This window comes from Pinus tabuliformis, chromosome 6 (genome assembly GCF_031772625.1).
Source record: "Pinus tabuliformis cultivar Carrire ecotype Pingquan chromosome 6, CPIR1, whole genome shotgun sequence".
Classification (NCBI taxonomy): Eukaryota; Viridiplantae; Streptophyta; class Pinopsida; order Pinales; family Pinaceae; genus Pinus; species Pinus tabuliformis.
Window position 1 is genome coordinate 551,449,329 of NC_142292.1, and position 19,635 is coordinate 551,468,963.

The 19,635-nt window shown below is 39.2% G+C and overlaps 2 protein-coding genes across 2 annotated transcripts in view; one reads left to right on the top strand and one right to left on the bottom strand.

The window, feature by feature from the left end:
- Positions 1–19,635, top strand: part of LOC149259704 (protein disulfide isomerase-like 1-5) — a 226,741-nt gene that overhangs the window by 172,815 nt on the left and 34,291 nt on the right. The window contains exons 5-6 of the mRNA XM_089419005.1: positions 14,870–14,950; positions 15,166–15,252. Of these exons, the coding sequence (XP_089275131.1) occupies positions 14,870–14,950; positions 15,166–15,252 (168 nt within the window). The remainder of the gene's footprint in view (positions 1–14,869; positions 14,951–15,165; positions 15,253–19,635) is intronic.
- Positions 1,989–3,887, bottom strand: LOC149259705 (uncharacterized). Its single transcript, XM_089418997.1, has 2 exons — positions 2,383–3,887; positions 1,989–2,275 (listed from the first exon to the last, which is right to left on the bottom strand). Exons 1-2 carry the CDS (start codon positions 3,863–3,865, stop codon positions 2,067–2,069), a joined length of 1,692 nt encoding a protein of 563 aa, XP_089275123.1. The 5' UTR covers positions 3,866–3,887; the 3' UTR covers positions 1,989–2,066.

Consider the following 19,635-nt stretch of genomic DNA (forward strand, 5'->3'; position numbering starts at 1 on the left):
CTATTAGGATTGATTAATGATAAGTTAATTCGTTTTTCTTTAAGTCCACTTGATTACCAATTTATGTAAAGTGATTTACTATTTTTGGAAAGTCATGCTTGAGATGTTGGACATGACTTTCTATTTTTAGAAAGTCATTCCAGAATTGTGAGAATGAAATTTTATTTAAGGAAATTCATCCATGAGTGGTATTTTCATTCTGGAGAATAGGGATTCTGCACCCCTATTTCATGTGTCTCCCTGCCTTAGTAGATTGAGGACTTCATGCCCTGATCTACTCCAAAGATCTAAGATTCCACAACTTGATCTTTTTAAATATTCAGGACTCCGCGCCCTAAATATACAAGACTCCACGTCTTTATCTTTCTTGGATTTAGGACTCCACGCCCTAATTTCCATGCCCTCTCATCTATTGTGCTTTGAAACTTTGCGTTTCTCCTTATGGTACTGATTGTGAACTTTTACCCATCTGATGGTTCCTTGGTAAGGCCTTGTTCAAACATTGCACACATTACAATCTCATAGATCAAAGGAATCAAATGAATTTCATAATGAAATTAACTTAATCACATTTTACCGAGAATGATGCATGACTTCCATAGTCATTTTGAAGAAATGACTTCCACAGTCATTCATAATTGAATATCCTTGTTGGAAAATGACCAGGTACTCGAACACATCCTGCTTAGTACAATATTAGACATATATAATCACACAAATCGTGTATCATCCATAAATCATAATTAACCATGTATTCCGCATAACCACGAGAATCCATGGGTATATGTGTCTCAATCTTGGATCACCATCCATGTCATACACCTGCTTCATAAATCAGATACAAACAAAAAAACATATGTATAACGTTTTACTAAATCAAAACCATCTAATACAGATATTTAATGATGCCACATATAAGAGGAAATATAACTATATAAAACATTGTTCCCCAATCCAGTGATCAATCTGTCATACATAAACATAAAAGGAAATATAACTATCTATGTAAAACATTATTCCTCGATCAAGTGATCAACCTATCATATATATATAACCTTTGATAGGAGTGACAAAACTATATTAGAAAAATATGACACTACACTTTCTATCAACCAAGCTTATGTTTGGAGCAATGTTGTTAAAAGCGCGATCGGGATTAAATCGGCGCTGGGAATAAAGCGGAAAAAATCGGCAAAAGCGGGAAAAAAGCGGAAAAAAGCGGGAAAAAAGCGTTTGGCACAAAAATATTCATTTTTTTTCAATTTTTTTAATATCTAAACCATCTACAACATAAAATAAATACATTGACACATAAATATGATAAAAAAACTAATATATAAGATGTTTAATATCATTTCTAGCGCTAAAATCACACATAACATTGAATTATGTCCTGAATAGTAAGTCCTGAGTCCCAACTCAGCCTCAAAATATCAACAAAAAATATGATAATGTATCTCATCATGTCATAATGTCATATACAATAAAATGAAAGTCTAATCCTATTGATTTCCTCTGCCCCTCTTGCGAGAAAATGGCACAACTTTCTCTTTCCCTCTAGATGTAGAAGCTGGTGCCTGTGCTGGTGGAAATGGCAGTGGAGTCTGACGTGCTCTAGAAGCTGAAGAACTAGTAGTAGCAGCTACAGGAGGCTGAGGTAGACGGAGACCACGTCCTCTACTGGTGGTAGTGGTAGCCCGGGTAGGCGGTGTCACCTCCTCCTCCTGCTCCTCCTCCTCCACCTGCTCCTCCTCCTGCTCCTCCTGCTCCTCCTCCTCCACCTGCTCCTCCTCCTGCTCCTCCTGCTCCTCCTCCTCCCCCTCATCCTGCACTAACCAATCATCAGTGGGATCCATGAGAGGCCTCTCGGTCTCAACCCTCCATTTAGCAGTGGTGTCAATCCCATCCAATGAGATGGCTTCCGTATCAGGTGTCCTCTCTAGTTGTCTCACCCACAATTGAAGATTGTAGTAGACATAGACCATGTCATTAAGTCTATGGGACTCCAACCTGTACAAAGTTCATGAAATAATAATTAATAATTAATATTATAAAAAAAATATTGTTTAAAACTTTAATGAATTCAAAAATTTATTTGGAAATTTGCAATATTTTAAATGTTTAAGTGTTAACCTATTGCGCTTCTTGTTGTGTATTTTTTCAAATACACTCCAATTGCGCTCACATCCTGAGGAGCTGCATGTTTGGCTGAGGATGCGTACGGCAAGCTTTTGCAAAAGGGGTACTCTGCCACCATACATCTTCCACCATGCGTCTACAACAAAATTACAAATAAAATTTTAAATAAACATAAGAAAAAAATGGAATTTGAAGAGACAATGAAATTTGAAACAAAGTTACAAAGTACAAACTAAAAAATACCTGGCATTTTAATCGTCCTATCAGTGACAGCCATCTCAAAGCCAAATGTGCCACCTGACATCTTATATGTCTCAATTTGTCTAGAGATCTCTATACGTTGTTCTGGAGATCTCACCATCTTCTGGACACAGGTTAATAATCCTTCCACGACCTCAGCATCAAAATCAAACCCACATGCATAAGAAAATGCAGGGTTCAGGAAAAGCCCAGCAGCATGAATGGGACGATGGAGTGTGTTGTTCCATCGCTCATCAATCACTTCCCATAGAAGGAGTTGTTTCTGAAACCCATCATCTCCCTTATCATCATAGTAGGACCGAATGGCTTCTTTGGCCCTGTCCATGGCTTCATACAAATAGCCCATTGCGGGCTTCTCAACATCAACCAACCGAAGAACCTTTACCAAAGGTTCAGTAACGGCGCACACCTCCTGCACTCCCGCCCAGAAGTCTTCCTGGTATGAAACTAGTCTGCATACCGCCTCTCCTTCTGGTTTGCGGCTCATTGACGAAGCACGCCACTCCTCTGAAAGAAACATTCTCTTCAAATCCCACATAGAATTCAAAAGGGATTGAAGAGATATGAAACTCGTCGCAAACCGTGTAATGGCGGGGCGCACCAACTCTTTGTTGTTGGTGCATCTTCTCATCAAGCTAAGCACAGATGTATGATTGTAAATAAATTTTGTGATGCTTTTTGATGAGTCAACAATATCTTTGACAAAGGGAATTTTCCCTATGTCCTCTAACATCAAATCAATACAATGGGCAGCACAAGGTGTCCAAAATAAAGTAGGATGCCTGTCCATAAGCATTCTACCAGCAGCAACATAATTTGCAGCATTGTCCGTTATGACTTGGACAACATTTTCTGCACCCACCTCCAAAATAAACACATCCAGCAAATCACATAAAGTTCTTGCATCTTTGATTTGATGAGTTGCATCAATAGATTTGATAAACATAGTCCCCTTGGGACAACTAACCAAGAAGTTTATAAGGGTTCTCCCCTTTTGGTCAGTCCAACCATCTGACATAACAGTGCATCCTGTTTGTGCCCATGATGCCCTAAAATCCTCCAATCTTTGGGTGCAGTCACGCTTTTCCTCTTGAAGAATCCGGCCTCTGAAATCATGATAAGAAGGGATTTTGTACCCCGGGCCAACACTGGCAATAGCATCAACAGCAGGTTGGAAAAATGGATTATTCCTTACAATGCTGAAAGGAATATCACTCCAGAGGAGAAATTTTGCCATCAACCTATCAGCTTGTTCTTTTTCAGTTCTTTTTAGCATTGAACCGATAGTTGGTTGTGAACCAGGTGTGGTTCGAGGAACAAAAAATGATGATGCAGCTACCGGATTGACTGACGCTGCAGTAGAACCAGTGCCACTTGGTCCACTTCCTTCAGCTGACCTTCTTAGTTGCCTTTTGAGTTCTTCTTTGGCCTCTCTAGTTTGCTCTAATTCTCCCAATGCTCTCATGGCTCTTTGGATAAGTTCAGGATTTGTATTTATACAGGGCCCCACATCACGTCCAGGGATTTGTGCAAGGTGGTACTTCAACCTGTACACCCCCCCGCTTATCTCCTTTCCACACAACTTGCAATTCAAGTTTTGTCTATCATTCGGAGCTTTAGGTTCACCATATTCCTAGAAAGGATCCAATTTCCTTGACATGTTTGTTTTTGAATTTTGAATTTGCAAACCTATGGAAAAATAAGGATTAGGAAATAGGAATTTAGGATTACATAATACAAATTACAATTTAGCATTTACAAAATTACAAAATACAAATTTCCAAAATCCAAAGTTCCAAACCCAAGTTACCCAACCAAATGGCAATGCCAAAAAACAATGAAAAAACATAAACAATGTTTAAAAAAAATGAAAAATGAAATAAAATTGGTTCCCATACTCATACCAAGTTACCCATCCCAAATCAATGAAAAAATACAATAAATTCTTTAAAAACAAAAGGAAAATGGTGCCCACTGCCCATATGAAATTTGCCAACCAAAAACAATGAAAAACAAAGTTTTTAAACAAGGAAAACAAAAAAAAAATAATCTACATACCGTTTTTATGGAGAAATTTGTGATCTCCTCTTGAAATTCTCCAACAAGCACTTGGATTTGCTTCCAAACCCTTCAGCTCCTCTCTCCCAACACTTCTCCTCCTCCAACGCGCGCCCAAGTAAAAAATGACATAAAAAAAATCACATTTTGCCTATTATAACCCGCTGCCCCGCGCCTTGACGATTTTTTCCACAAAAATCGCGATTTTTTCGAAAAATCGTGCTATAAAAAAAATTCGCCGATTTTTTGGGATAAAAAGCGCGATTTATGCGTTAAGGTGAAAAAATCGCGATTTTTTCAAAAAATTGCGATTTTAACAACACTGGTTTGGAGGTTAATTTTAGTGAGGATGCAACTATACTAAAATGCTTAATATGGTATGCAAATAAATTTTCCAAATAGAGATTTGCAATGGATTCAATATAATATATATAATGCTCAAAGTAAATTGCAAAATGTAAACTCAATTGGCAAAGGAAATTAGCTTGCACGTGAATAAAATAAGATTGCTAAATGCTCTGCTTCAAGAAAATAGAAATGTGCTAAAAAAGATAACTTGGATAGTTGCTCAAGATAATGCAAGATACATAAGCTTCATGAACATATAAGATTGTAAGTTATTCAAAATAGAAATGTGCTAAAAAAGATAACTTGGATAGTTGCTCAAGATAATGCAAGATACATAAGCTTCATGAACATATAAGATTGTAAGTTATTCAAAATAATTGCTTTGACAAATGATAAACCAATAACAAACTAAAGCAATGAAGTTTGAAATTTATGTGCTTGCAAAATGAGCAAATAACTTAAATAAATGAGCATGTAAAAAATAAGCCTATTGTGAGGACAACATAAAGCAAATGGTTAAATTTTGCTACTTGAAATTAGATGCCTTGCATAAAATAAATTGCTTTCAAAAGTAAGATTTAGAATTGTACTTGAAAGCTGAACTTGAAATGGCAAAGCATAAAAATAAGTAACAAAAAGCAAATTCAGAAAATTAGCTTGTGAAGGTGATGATATGTTAATTTTAAGGCATGCAAGATGAAACACTTATAAAACAAGCTCAAAATCAAACCACGCACATGTTTCTCCTTTTAGCAAAAAATGAAAAAATGATGCCTTGGGTGAAAACCCAAGTACCCACAAGAAAAACTAAACTTTTATTAGATGTTACAAGATGAGAAACCTTGAAGAGGTCTCAAGTAAATCTTCAAGAGGAGTCTTTACGATTAATGGGGCTTCTCAAGCTCTAGATCTCCTCCTTGAAACTCAAATTTAGTTGAAGGAAGTGTAATGAGAAAGCTCTCAAGATTGATTAATGACATACTTAATTAATTGCCAAATTTCCCACTAAACTTAGGAAAAATGGGTTTTGAGGGTTCAAAACACATTTTTAACCCGTCAAAGTGTGTCATAGTAGAAAGTTGAGGGTGAGAAGTGTAAATTTTATTACTTATACCCCATACAACTTCTCTAGACATCACTTACTCCGTAGTGCAGAAAATCTAAAAAAATAAAAAATGATTACCTAGATCTAACCAAATTCCACGAATTTTTTGTGTGTGATAGTATGGTAATATACATCGACTTTAGACACTAAGATGTGTTAGGGGCTCAATCTTCAAACCATCACTCGACTTTGAGGTAAAAAGTGAGTGAAAAAACCTGGAAAATTATCCGCCTCTAAAAAAGAAGGGATAATTAACCAGATAAAAAAAACTCTAAGGTGTACTCGTTTACTAATCAAGTCCCAACATCCTAGGCCTGTTACAAACTCAAAACTCATCATTACTAGTATCACTTATTACAATCCTTGCAGGGTGTTGGATTTGAGTATAAGAAAGATGGTGAGAAATAGAAGTAGAGTTTAAAAACTCTGTTGACTGATGATATTTGATGGTACAAGTGTCCTTCGGATCATCCTTGGGCATGGAGTCTTCATATAATCATCAGGTGCCACTCCAATGGTCAACAGGTTGCATTCGTTGTATGACTATACTTAGCATTTACTATGATCATATGCATGTTAGAATATGATGCATTGCATATTGATTATTGCATTAGAATTTAATATTATATTATGTTCTCATGCTAGAATAGGTGCATTTAGATTAAACTTGAATTTAGAATAAATTTTATTCCCTGTTTTGTTTGCCATCTATCGAAAGCATGGGTGATCAAAGTACGCTGTCAAAACATGCTGCCCCCGTTTTCTTTGTCTATGATGTGCAGGTAGCAGTTCTACGGTCCCAAGAGATCGTTGGTGTTCTCATGACCTCCTCGTTTGAGAACACGGTTCGCACACTCTACTAAGAGCTCGTGTCCTAGTTTGAGCCAAATGTTACCTACCACTAGTGGGTGCCCCCTATAGAAGAATTTTTCTCCTAGATTTGTCTTCAGCTGGTAGCCAATAGCCCCTTGCAACCACATGATAACTTTATGTGCTACCATTCTCCGCCACTTGAGCGAACCATTGTGTACTCTTGCTCATTTGTTATGATCGTATGTTTGAAGGTGGTCCATCCAACCCCAAAGGTATGAGTTTTCATTATGTAATTAGGTGTTTATGCTTTCCTTTTCTTGTACACACTTGAGCATGGATTACTAGGGGGACTTGGAGAAAATAACGGGCTTTGATTGTACTCTTCTTCCCTTACCTCAACTTGGGGGTTAACCCTGCATTCTAGTCCCGTGGGATCTCCTTTATTGGCTACTAGCTTTAGGAGTGGCACTACATGGGAAACCTTGATTTTGGTTGTGTCGTCCCACTTCTCGATACCATATATCTCATTCCCCTCCGCTCATTACAAGCCATTTCCACATTTTTCCCATTTGAGTCCACATTTGTCCATTGGGCTCACGAGGTGTTAGACTCCCCTTCCTCTTGTCCACACCTTGTTTCGGGCCTAAAATGATGCCCCATAGGTTGATGTAGCTAAAAAGAAAGATAGAAATATAATTTGGCCACATACAACAGGAAATGTACCAAAAAATGCAAAAGATGGTCAGGACAATAAAATTTAGCTTGTGGGCAGAAGCCAAACATGAGCTGTACCCCTTATCATTATGGCCATCACCCTGGTTCCTAGGGCCCCTATGAGTGCCCCCTGCGTCATTAAGGAACCCATGAATGTCCCAAGCCTTGGTGGGTGATGAACTGCCCCACCTTAAGGGGGAATCATTGCTATATCTTACACATCATGCTCTCATCCCCTTTAGCCCTAAGCATCAAAAGAAAGAAAAATTAATAAATGGAAAAAGACGAATGAAAAAGGGTGGAAAAACAAAGGTCAGGTTAACTCATGTATCACGATTGTGCCCTCCTACATTCATATATCCAAGGTGTGGGCCTCCTTCGTCATAGCTACCCTTGTACCATGGCTTGTGGCTTGGAGTCTTCCCTTTGTCCCCACTCCATTCCATCATCATTTAGCATATCACCTGCCACTTCAAGGGTGTACCTTGGACCTATCATCCACTTAAAGGTTGGAAACATCTAATAGGGTCCTTCATTAACCTCTCTTGCTGAGTGAGGTAACACCAACACATGTTCAAAGCCCAAATTGGAAGGGAAAGCCACTATGAAGTTTCCATTTCTGCCCTTTAGTAGCAAGCTTATTTACTCAATTGCACTAATGAATCTTTGTATTGGAAGGTGAGGAGACACATTAGATCTTATACAAGATTGTAGGTGGGTTTTCATCTTGGACTTGGCCTCCCTATACGGGATCGAAGCCCTCTGGATGGTCACAATGGCATTTGTAGGGTGAGTGTTGAGATCCATGGGCCTCCAACCATGTAGAGCGTTGGTTGTCACATCATGGGCTACCTCAGCACCACCATTTGCTTGCTCTTGTCCCAGTTATTCAGAGATGATGATGCACTTGGATCACGTTGCCTAGCCGGCTACACATTGCACTTGATACTAGGCCGTGGATCCAATGCCTAGAGAAGGTTATGTCTTTCCCTAGGGAGACATGGGGGGGCATGTGTCATCTTCTAGTCCTCATTGATGGAGCATCGTCTAGATCTTCAACCACCTAGAGATCCATGAGATCGATTTGGAGCCCACAAAGCCCAAATAGTGGTTTGAAGATGTTTTGCAGCATATCAAGGGCACCCCCGTCTTCATCATCAATTTTGAGGCTTTCTCTCTTGTTCTTAGCACATGAGGCCTCAACGCTGCTCCTCTAGGCCGCCTCGTCAGCCTTGCATGGGCTTAAGAGGGCTAATTCGATTTAATTTTGAGCTATCATGGTTGGCTTCTAACCATGTGTAGGTTACCTAGCACATTAGGCATAAAAGGGGCTTTGCCTTTTGTAATTTGAACTCATATGTCTTGTATAAATAGGTGAGACCTATTCTCACCTCAAATCATCATCACTTGGATTTTTGGCCTCCTTGAGAGAATTTGAACCTATAGTTGTGGATTGTTTTTTGGAGATTTTGGATGAATTTTGATGTTTGGATAAATTCGCTATCTTTATTGGAGCCTCTTTTTGGCATTATTATGGATGGATATATTCTTCATTATCTTGTAGGTGCTATTTGATGTTGTATTTCTAATTTTACTAATGTCTAATGCATGGAATATTGTCTCATGGTTATTAATGTGCGGTAATTGGTGAAATTGTTAGAAAAATTGTAACTATTGGGGAAAGTTTGCATGTATTATTCATAGACAATACATGAATGAATTTTCTTAGAGGATATATTGCATTTGCATCCTTGAAACTCCACTAATAAGTGTCATCGAAGTACAAATATCTAAATTTGCAGTGTAGCTGCCTCCACTAAGGATAGCAATGCTACTGCTTTAGGTCTCCTTTGAAGGGCGAGTTGCTGAAATTGAGATTTTCCTTGATTCCATAACATCCCAATGGTTAGGCACTGATCCGAAAGTCCCTGGTGATCACTTTAAACTCAAAGATTAACTTTCTTTTACCTTCTATTTTCGTCCCTTTAAGGATAGGGAGGCTCCCTAGGGCTTGGTGCGAAATCTATTAGAGGAGTGCATTTTGAATTTTGCCTGGACAAAACTTTTCCTTAGTGTCTCCTTTAGTGGTCCTCTAGTTTGGGTTGATTTCCTATGATGGAATCTCTAGAAATTTGATGCCCCTATCCATTGAGAAGTCTTAGATGAGAAAGCCCTAGAGTTTGTGGATAAAACCCTTGTGCTAGACCTAGATCGAAGATTCCATTGAATAACAAAAGCCTAGCTCATGCAAGGAAGGAAAGGCAACAACTTGCACTAATGGTTGATGGTGAGGACAAAGATGATGACTTTGCAGATGGATTTCTATGATTTCTGTAAAGAAAGCAAGGATCAATCCTCAAAAGATAAGCACTTATATCTTTGTTTCTTGATTATTATTGTTTTATTATTAGTTAGTCTCTTCTCTTTGTTTTGTTTTATTGGGTTATAATCGTTTCTTCCATGACCTCCTTGTGAGGGTTGTAGGTACATCATAAAGGCTGCCAAGGCTCTAGGAGCAGATGAAAGCATTGGGAAGAACAAAGCAAAAGGTGTTGAAAAGAAGATTCTCTCAGTGTCATTCATGTTCAAGAGGGAGAAGTTGTACTGTCATCTAGAATCGTTCCTAATGACTAGAAGAACTCCTAATTCAGAGGGAGCAGGTAGGCCAACAAGTTTAAAGGATGCCATAATGAAGATTGTGTCACGATTTGAGGAAATTCATTGGTGACTTCTAAGTGGATATACAAGTATGCGGTAGATGGCAACATAGAGAAGCACAAAGCAAGGATTCTCCCAAGAAGAGGGAAGGGACTACGAAGGGACATTTGATCCAGTTGTTAGGTACACTTCTGTTAGAATTATTATTTCTATTGCTTCTATTATGGGTTTGAAATTACATCAGGTGGATGTGGAGACCACCTCAATGGATTATTTGTGGAAGAAGAAGTGTACATAGAGCTACCTCAGGGCTTTGAGCTACATGAAAGGGGATCTCATGTTTGTAGTCTAAAGAAGGCTTTATACGAACCTCAGACATGGTATTTTTGGATAGGTGGATTATTTGACGAGTCCTGGTTGATCTTGTTATCATATGACTTGTTTCTGATGGGAGCAGAAGGACTCACGTGACAAAGGGAGGTAGCAATGGTAGGAGAATTTGCCTTCATGATATAGGGAGTAGTCAATCCCTGCTTCAGTGTAAGAGGTAGTTGACCTCTAAGTTCGAGATGAAGGATCAAGGTTAAATACATTACTTCTTAGAACTAAAAGTATGACAAAAGTTGGGTAAGCATATTATCATGATCCTTCAGAGATTTGGGATGATGGACAACCATTCCATGGCCACTTCCATGATGACCAATCTGAAGAAGCTAAGTGGCAGAAGGAGAATCTATGATTGCCACAACAAGCTCTGTTCAATGTCAAAGGGAGCACCCAGTGAGGGTGACTGGAAAGTAGCTGTGGCACAACATGTGTTGATGTACCAACATGGTACAATTGGATGTGAATTGAGAAGTATAGTTACAGGGATATACATATTCAAATTGGGAAGAGAGTGTTGAAGACAGGAAGAGCACATCGGGATGATGATTCAGTTTGGATTTTGCTTGGGCAGGAAGTAGACATCTTTCGCACTCAAGACTGTAGAGGCCAAGTATATTGGAGCTACTTTGGTGAGTTGTGAAGCAGCGTGGCTTCGAAAGCTACTCACAATATTGTTTGATCAAGTGTAGGAGATGACTGTGAGGATAGGTCGAAGCACATCGAAATCGTGGTACCACCACATCTAGGACATCGTATAGAAGGGAGCAGTGACGCTCTAATGCATTTCTGCAGACGAGGGTGAAGTTTGTATACTTTAGGGACAAGATCAGATTAGTTGGGAATGCTTCCCTAGTTAGAGGGAGTGTTGATGTTGTAGCATCAAGGGGTAGACATTCTCCCTAGGTCAGGATATTGACAGGGGCCATGTAATGTGGCTAGGGAGAATGGCCCAGAGAGCATCAAGGCCTAGAGTGCTCCCCTAGATTGCCAAGAGGTACTTGGATAGTGGGTAGAGTGAGTGCCTTTAGCATCGGGTTGGCATGTTACCGTTCAATTGGCATGTAGGAATGGTGATAGCCTAGGGTTTCCCATAGGTAACATGTGTTCTTTAGGTTCCAAATGACGACTTGGATAATTGGTGACTTTGCTCCAAGTGACGACTTGTTGAGCATGATGCTGATGCAGGATGCTTTCCACATGGTTCTATAATAGAACATGAGGTGGATGGATTCATCAACATAGCAAGCTCTTTCAACGTTTTCTTGGGATGGAGAACTTTTTTAACAGTGAAATCATCTGAAGAAGTTATTATGAATCCCTCCACACCTAAGAGGGAGTGTTGAATTTTTGTAGCTACGGTCGGTATTCAAGTCAGCCCTAAAAAGAAATTGAAAAGAAGAGAGTTTAAAATTTAAAATTGAATTTATTTTGCCTCCAAAAGTCAAGTCGGCCCAACATGTATACACACCAATTCGGGCTCATTTGATGACTATATAAAGGCCATTCGACTTCTTCCATTGGACTTCAATTTGGATCACTCAAGCATCATATCTTTTGTTCATCTATGTGAAGGAGAAATGAGAGAAACAATCCGAAGCCGACCAGAAAAGTCCAAGTATTGAACAAACATTTCATCTCTGTTTGACCTTTGTTTGACTTCGCACGTGTGGGAGCAGACCAAAGTTTTTCTGTGTATCTTTCTGGGCAGCAGTTCGAATTCTGAGAGAAGTGCAGGAGGCTGAAATTTCAGGACGCTGAAATTGTTTATTTTCTAATGCAATCAAGACCAGTACAATTTTTCAAATTGATAATTACTTCCAATGATACAATTAGTCTTCTTACAACATTCCAGTCATTAAGCAATTACACATGAAAAATTTCAACCATTTACTTTCTTTAGTGGAGCAATAGAGATCACAATAAATAGTAAGACAAGAGACACCAGAAATTAGGCTAGCAGCCAGGGCAAAACCCACAAGGGGAAAATCCAACAATCTTTCCTTATGAGAGATAATTCAGTTCATCAAAATGTACATAAGAATATTCCAAACAAGATTCCAATTTTCTGACCTCAATATTCCAAGTCAAACCAGTCAAAGGAGAGAGAACACAATAAACACTGGTCAAAGTCAAGTCTGCAACAGAAGAGGCCAAATTTCGGCCTGAGAAAGCTGAACAGAAGGGCCAAAATTCAGTCAAAACCTCAGTCAACAAACCAGTCAAAAGTCTCGGTCAAAACTCAGAGTTGAGCTGTGGTCAACGAGCCAGAACAGGAGCGATGCTTCAATCAAACAAGGTCAACGAACCACTGCAACTTTCGGCCTCCTCAAACAGTCAATCTCATTCAAACAGAAGCAGTAGATCCCAAGTTAACGCTGGTCAAAAAGAAGATAATAAGGCTGGTCAACGCAGATCAGAATCTTTCCTTTTCTCCTTCGCACTTGTGGACGACTCTTCTTGTTTCAGATCGATGTGATGGATGAGATGAGATGCCAAATAAGGTCAACGAATCTTCTATTTATATGTGTGTTTGGAGGAGGGTTTTGACCTTGGGGCCAAACCCTTTCATTGAGTGGGCCTGACTTGACCAAGTGAGGCTGACTTGGTGAACATTCAAAATATGAAATTTCTCTTTTGCTAATGAAAATACTGACCATAGCTATCAATTTTTCAACAGATTTCTCAGTTTGACAAGGTTTGACCTGGGCTTGTTTGCTGGTCAGTTTGACTTTATTTGACTGGAAAATCAGATTGTATCTCTTGTTGAATTGGAAAATTTCTGTAAGGTTGCTGGGTTTTTCCCTAGTTAGGGTCCCAGGGTAAAATTGTGTCTCTTGTGTTTGACTGTCTCTTCATGATCCTACTGTCATTATTGTTTCATTGTTGAAATTTTATATATGTAATTTCTTAATGATAAATGTGACACAGGAAGAATTGGCTAAGGAATCATTAGAAGTAATTATTATATTAGAAGATCTTAAAAGGTTCAACAATTTGCTCTGGCTGAAGCTTCGGCACTCGCTACAAAGTTACAAACTGCTCATGTTGCAGTGGCTTGCCCTCTGCCACCTTCTTCCTTAGGTCACTGAGATTCTCCATGGCTTCAATTCTCGGACCACTCTTGTACTGCAACATAGTAACGATCATGCACATAATAAAGAACACTGTGATTAACTTGGAAAACCTTAACTGGGAAAACTGGCTACCAATAGATATCTATTACCACTGCCAAATGGATCAACCTAGGCTAGGCATTTGAGTAAATTTACAATGGAGACAATAAGCCACCTAAATAGGCTTCCTTCACATGAATACCATGGGCTAAAACCTTGCAGCTTTGTAAACCACCACCAGTAAACCCACCCTTGACCCAGTTAAGATTAACCTGACAGTCTCTGCATTTCTGCACTCAACATTTGTAAGACTTTATCCTTCTGTAGAGTTCCAATAGTCACAACACTTCCAGAAACTTCTACTTTGAATCCATAGTTTTAGCAATTCTAAATGCCTACTGATTTTTCATTGTCAACTTGGTCTTAACACTTAAACCTTCTGCAGTCAACACCTTACCAAACCTGCCTTCTGCAACCAATTATTTCTAACAGACTGGCTGAATAAATCTCTAAGGGAGCTACATAGGAATTGGTTACATTTGTTAGAGAATCTCTCCATGTTGTGGGCAATGTGCTCTGGATGGGTGGGAGATGTTAGAGCCCTTGTTTTGGTTCTCAAAGGAAAAAATAAATAAATGTGCAATTAACTGATTTATGCACATAATTTCCTGGATAGGTCATTAATAACTAGTTTGGATTAGAAAGATAGGCAGATGACAGGGGGAAGACGGTGTTTCTCTTCTAGAAGACATTGACTCTTACACGAGAAAGAATTTGTTCAACTAATCCCATTGAAAGGGCCCTAATGAGGTCACTAGTCCTACAATGAGGTTGACCTGATATAATTTAAAACGAGGCTGGTGTAGGAGGTAGCAGCACCATTACTCTAGATATAATATGTTTTTCTCATTTTCCTCTTTCTTGACATTATTCATTACCTACTCTACACACAAACACACACATACACACACATATATATCTATATTTTAAATACCTTTTATACTACAGGAACATACATATACACATAAAAAAGAGGGCTTATCTGCCTGACTGTAGTCAAACCTGCAACAAAGTCAGATTGAGCCTTGCTGCCCACTTCTAAGTCACACCTAGCCCCTTTGCATGTATCCAGATCGTAGAGTAATAAAGTTAAATCTCAAAAGTATGAAAGATATCATCATATATATGAATCAGTTCTGCTTCCAATAAAATTCATATGCTTATATTGTGTATGCCTTTCTTATCGCTGATTTCAGGTTCTGCTTTTTTCCAGGTTTTCCTCTTTGCAAGGCCTCATGAATATGAGAGCATTCTTTCAGTCTTCCAAGATGCAGCGAAAAAATTTAAGGCTAAGGTTTGCCATATTCCCTTTACTTACCTATTCAGTAAGCACGTTTCTTAGTAGTTAATGATGGAATTTGTAGATGATATTAAGATTTTATTAGAATCCCACTATAGTTACTCTTTATTTGTAGTTTCATATAGAAATGCGATCAGAGCTTTTAGTGTGTTAACTGTATAATATCTGTATAGTATCCCTTATATTTTTTTCTTGTTTTGTGAATGCAGATAATGTTTATTCTCGTTGACTCCACTGATGAAAACCTTGCGAAACCTATGCTTACGTTATTTGGTCTTGAAGCATTGAAGCCTATAGTAAGTCTTCTTATCACTCAAAACTTAAAAGGGATAATTATTTGGTTTTGTATGCTCGTACAATGAAATTTGACAGTCACCCTGTGATTTCTTTGGTTCTTTTTATATTAGCTCAAGGGGATGTATTTTTTTTGTTAAAATCAACATAATATAAAAATGCTAAGAAATCCATATAATACTTCATATGAATTTTATATGACCTGTCAAAATCTCTTACTGAAATATCTTTCTGCTGACATTTTCTCCTGTCTAATGCAGTTAAACTAAAGATTGCTTAATAAAAGAGCCAGGTCTTGAGCTATCAAGCCATGCACCCTTTGAGTGTTATAGTTTGTTGTCCTCCACAAAAGTTCATTGCTGGTAGAAGCAAGTCATACTTATCAGGGAATTCTATTTTCTTCCCTAGAGTCTGCTTCTGAAAGGCTCCAATGTAGGTGGATCTATGGTATTTGTTACCGCTCAAACTAGTAGGGGTCCTAGGAGGGGATCCTATAGAGCAACTACTAGGTAAAGGGGCCCGGGCAACAATGGAGCGATAGCGTACTGTCACCTCATCTAAGGCTTCCTGCTCTTTACATACTTTCATCGATGGGAGGAGACCCGATATAGGGGGAATCACTAGGAAGGATGGATCTATGAATGGATAAAGAGTGATTCCTAAGGCCTATTCACAAGAGAGGCTCAATTAGATAGCTTGCTTGCTTCAAAAGCAAGGTGATGGGCTCTCTAGGAAGGGCTAAGAGGATTCTTGAGCCTAGGTTTGGAGGATATGCCTTAACAAGGGGCTTCCTAGACCTAAGGATCCTTATGGATAAGAGGCTTCTATGTAATCCTTGTGGAATTGGAGTTACAAAGTTGCGGGACCACATAGAGCCAAGTGGACCCAAAACTAGGTCAAGGATATGGAGTTGATCAACCAATGAGGGGCTTGACCTAATTAGGGTAGGGAATAGGATCAAAGGACTAATTTTCTTTTGATATTTGAATGCAATGATCCCAATGAGGATGCTAACCCAAGTCAATCTAGGGCAAGAATTGGTCTTGCAGCTAGGGCTTGCTATATCTCGGGATTCCACCATCGGATTTGCTTGAAACTTGGGAGAACCCTATAGAAAAGGCCAATTCAATAGTGGACCAAAAATCGAGTGGTTTGAGTGGCTACAATAAAATTCGTTGGATGCCCTAGGTGACCATCTAGGGTTATGCCTAGAGTTTGGAAAAGTGAAGAGAGAGGGATAAATTTGACCATCAAAGGGATACGAGGATCAGTTCCTTATTTCTTGGGCCTAATAAAGTCAAGATACACATAGATCAAGAATTTTCGTGAGCTAAGGAGTCGTAATTGATCTTTGCTAGCCTCTCCAAGGGCACCAACTAGGTCAATAGGGATTTATACTTCAAATTTGCGAAGAGGGCAAAGTTTCGAGGTCTTCAACCTAAGTGGCGCCTCTAGGAACATTCATCCAATCTGTCAAAGCTCAACACATGCATTAATCAGTTGTTCAAGGTCCCAAAAGAATTTTGCATTACATTAACCCATACAAGAACAATGATAACAAGATACATGCATTTGAGAAGTAAGATAACAAGAATAGCATCAAAATTTTGACTTACATGTGAGAGAGAGAGAGAGAGAGAGTATATCCATTCATCAATTTCACATTAGAAAGAAGCTCCAAAGACTAGCGAAAATCCAAACATCATAGTGCATCAAGAAACCTCCAAAAGTTATCCCATCAAAAGTGCGAAAATCTCTCAAGCTAAGTTGCACGAAACGGGGAAACGGGTACGAGTTTATGAAACATGCACAAATACGAACGTGATCTCCCCTCCCCCCCCCCCAAATTTTGGAAACGGGGAAATGCAATATATATATATATATAAGAACATTTAAGAAATAATGTGCAATCATAAAGCATATATGATACATTCTAATTTATTACATTATGATTAAATTGTCAATTGTCAATGCATAAACTATAAATCTCTAAATTTACATTTACATCACATTTACTCATGAATGATCACATAATGAAAATAGAAATATCCAAAATCAGCCACGAGAAATTTCTAATTTCTTGTCTTGTGCTTGATTGGGAGTCTCCTCCTACATAGTCGAACGACCTTAGTGCTCTTGATAAATACAATTTCCATACCCTAGTACCCTACGTGCTCTTGATTATTGGGAGTCTCCCCTGCATAGAGGGGTTGGTTCTCTTGGTTAAATACAATTTCCATACCCTAGTACATGACAAAATCCAATGGAAACATTGCAATCCCCCAATCCTGAAATCTTGAAAAACAAATAAGTCTGTTGGATTTTGAGTGATATCTAAAATTCTACTTTCTCCATATGAAATCCAATGAGGGCGAAAACACTCTCAAACATCCTGAGTCATTTCATGGTAATGTTAAAAAATTTAAGTAAGACGCTGAAAATGAAAAATAAAGGAGAACGTCACTTTTACTTTAAGAATTTAACATTACCATGAACTGCATATCATCACTAGGGCCATCGGCTTAAACATTAGGCTGCCCTACTAAAAAAAATCCTCTTTTTTTATAACTTGAGAGGCATTTAGAAGCATCCATAAGATATTTTAGTCGTCCAATAAAAAATTAGAAGTGAAAAATTAAAAAAAAATACAAGAAAAAGTCAAGTTAGAAGAGGAAACTCCACCATACGGCTTGGAAACTCGTTTCCAGTTGTATTGGCCACATTTCCTCTTCAAGAAATGGGCCAGTACGGCCAGAAACGAGTTTCCAGGCCGTACGGTACGAGTTTCCTTGTTTCCTTTTCGTTTTTGACCGGAAACAGACCCTTCTCCAACGTTTCTTGCAACTTAGCTCTCAAGAGATACTAATCCAATCCAAGTGATGATGAGAGAAATGAATCATCTTCTCATCTATTTATACAATCCAATAGGGAATTCAAATAGCCTAATTTGTCTTATTTAGCTCCAAATAATAAAATAATGCTCAATAATGACATGACTTGGTGACAAGCCCACCAAGATAGCTCAATAACATAAAAATAAGCCTCTCAAGAGGGAAAAATGATCAATATAATGAGTCATTGGGCCATTGAGAAGGCCTAATGAAGTCCAAAGTGTGCCATGGTGAGAGAATGGACTCCAAACATAGTGGACAAGGGGTTGGCCCCTTGTTTCCCAAGTAAGTCACATGTGGTGCTCCCAAGTGGGTGTGGGGGCACAAGGACATCCTCATGGGTCTCCAAGTGGATCGATGATGCCTGTAAACCATCTGTAAGGGCTAGGATGATGACGTAAGCCCTCTTGTTGTTTCCTGCAGTGAAACACATCGTCATCTGGACCTTGGAACCTCTACCAAGTGTGTGGTACACGTGTGGAGCTGATTGGGCATGGCGGTCCAGGTGCATCATCCTCATCCAAAGAGGTGGAATATGAGCAATCATTGAATGGTGATGGGGATCCATGAAGTACTCTATGCTATGGTGGAGGCCCATGGCTCTCAACGCTCACCTTACAAGTGCCAATGTGGCCCTCTGGAGGGCTTGGACCCCGTATAAGGAGACCAAACCCAAAATGGAGATCCACCTGCAATCTTGCATAAGATCCAATGTGTTGCTTTGTCCTCCAATACAATAAATCATTAGAATACTCAAGTAAAAGAGCTTACAAATCACGAATCAACGGCGCACTTCATGGTGGCATGCTCTTCCATAGTGGGCTTTGGCATATACAAGTGTTTCCAAGCTTGATAAGGGGGTTAACTAAGGACCCTATTTGGTGGCTTCAACCTTTAAAGGGGGTGACATGTCCATGGTACATCCATCAGGTGGTAGGTGGCAAGTGGTATAGTCATGGAACAAAGTGGGTGGCAGGGGAAGGATCTAGGCCACATGTCACGGTACACGGGTAGCTGTAATGAGGGAGAAAATCGTGGTACATGAGTGTAGGAGGGAGCAAATCGTGGTACATGAGTTACCCTTGCCTTTGTTTTTCCACCCTTCTTCATATGCCTTTTGCCTTTTGATTTATTTTTCCTCATAACTGCTTGGGGCTCCAGGGGATGAGAGCATGATGTGTAGAATATAGTAGTTGGTAACCCCTTTTAAGGTGGGGAATTTCATTTCCCACCAAGGGTTGGGATAATCATGGGTTGCCGAAGGAAGTAGGAATACGAAGTGCCGGGGAACGAAGTGACAGAAGAAGGAGGATGAAGTGCCGGGAAAACGAAGTGCTGGAAGAAGGAAGGACTTGACTTGTGCTTGGAGGATAATCTAGTCAAGGGTCTAGGGTTTGGCATTGATCAAGAAAGAAGCTTCAATAAGAGAAAACTTACCGAAGGGTTTTCCTCTCAAGAGAAGAGAGGTTTTGGCCTTGGCAGAGAGCCAACATC